Raw genomic sequence first — 1,211 nt, 5'->3', positions numbered from 1 at the left:
TGTTGGGATATTGTCAACGACCATATTACATTATTTACTTCTGTTTAACTGGATATTCCTTTTGGCATAAAAGAAAAGTTAGCTTTTACTTTTTCCAAGTACTTATTTTAACATTCATGTACAATATGCAAATTGTAGATGCAATACCCTATTTGCTGAAACTGTTTTTAAAATGGTGGATTAGTCTACATATCCGCCAAAGTCTCTAGTCAGATATGGTTGTGGCTACTTCTCTTTAACATAAACCGACAAGAGAATTACTTGATTTTATCGATATATATTGGAAGTTTTTTTTGTTTTTTTTTTATTTAAGAATTTTGGTATGCCCGTAAATATTTACGGGGTTTAAACTCTAAATACTCTATCATGTTAAAATTAAGAAGCATGGGTGTTATGGTATATGACACCATAAATTTTGTAATTTTCAGTTTATGTTTTGTTAGAATAATTATTTGACTCATGTCAGGAAACTATTACACCCTTATACAAATTTTATTGACCCTATACGTTATAATAAGTACATGTATATAACTCGATACATAAAAGGCAAGTTATTAACAGAGTATTCTAGTTACTTATAAATAAATAACCACATTTTACCAATTCTTCCATAAAATATATTTTTTAATTGTCCCAAACGAATATGCGATATTTCTACGTTTATATATATGGCATGAAAAAAATAAACCGACAAACCTAGAAAACCAAAAAGCAAAGGCGTGGGAAGGACGAGAAGCACGTTGCCTCTCAATAAGAAAGAGTCTTCTTCTCCCATTTCTTGGGAAAATAATGGCTTACCATAATGATGAAGAAGGCTCCATTGGGACCTCCATGCATGGAGTCACGGCGAGGGAACAAGTTTTCTCCTTCTCTGTCCAAGGCGAAGATGGCCCTGCGTCTCATCCTGTTCAATCTGATGATCCAACGGCTAAGTTTGCCTTGCCGGTTGACTCAGAGCATAGAGCAAAGGTATTCAAACCATTCTCGTTTGCCAAACCGCACATGAGAGCTTTCCACTTAGGATGGATCTCTTTTTTCACTTGCTTCATCTCCACGTTTGCCGCCGCACCTCTCGTCCCGATCATCAGAGATAACCTCGATTTGACCAAAAATGATATTGGAAACGCCGGAGTCGCCTCAGTTTCTGGAGCCATTTTCTCTAGACTCGCTATGGGAGCTGTTTGTGACTTGCTCGGGGCTAGGTACGTACT

At 36.5% G+C, this 1,211-nt stretch overlaps 1 protein-coding gene across 1 annotated transcript in view; it reads left to right on the top strand.

Moving 5' to 3' along the window:
• LOC104783782 (high affinity nitrate transporter 2.6-like) overlaps positions 790 to 1,211 on the top strand; it is a 6,048-nt gene continuing 5,626 nt past the window's right edge. The window contains exon 1 of the mRNA XM_010508892.1: positions 790 to 1,202. Coding sequence (XP_010507194.1) covers positions 790 to 1,202 — 413 coding nt within the window. The remainder of the gene's footprint in view (positions 1,203 to 1,211) is intronic.

This window comes from Camelina sativa, chromosome 4, assembly GCF_000633955.1.
Source record: "Camelina sativa cultivar DH55 chromosome 4, Cs, whole genome shotgun sequence".
Taxonomy (NCBI): domain Eukaryota; kingdom Viridiplantae; phylum Streptophyta; class Magnoliopsida; order Brassicales; family Brassicaceae; genus Camelina; species Camelina sativa.
Note: the sequence above shows the minus strand (reverse complement) of the source record. Positions and strands in the feature narration are given on the sequence as shown.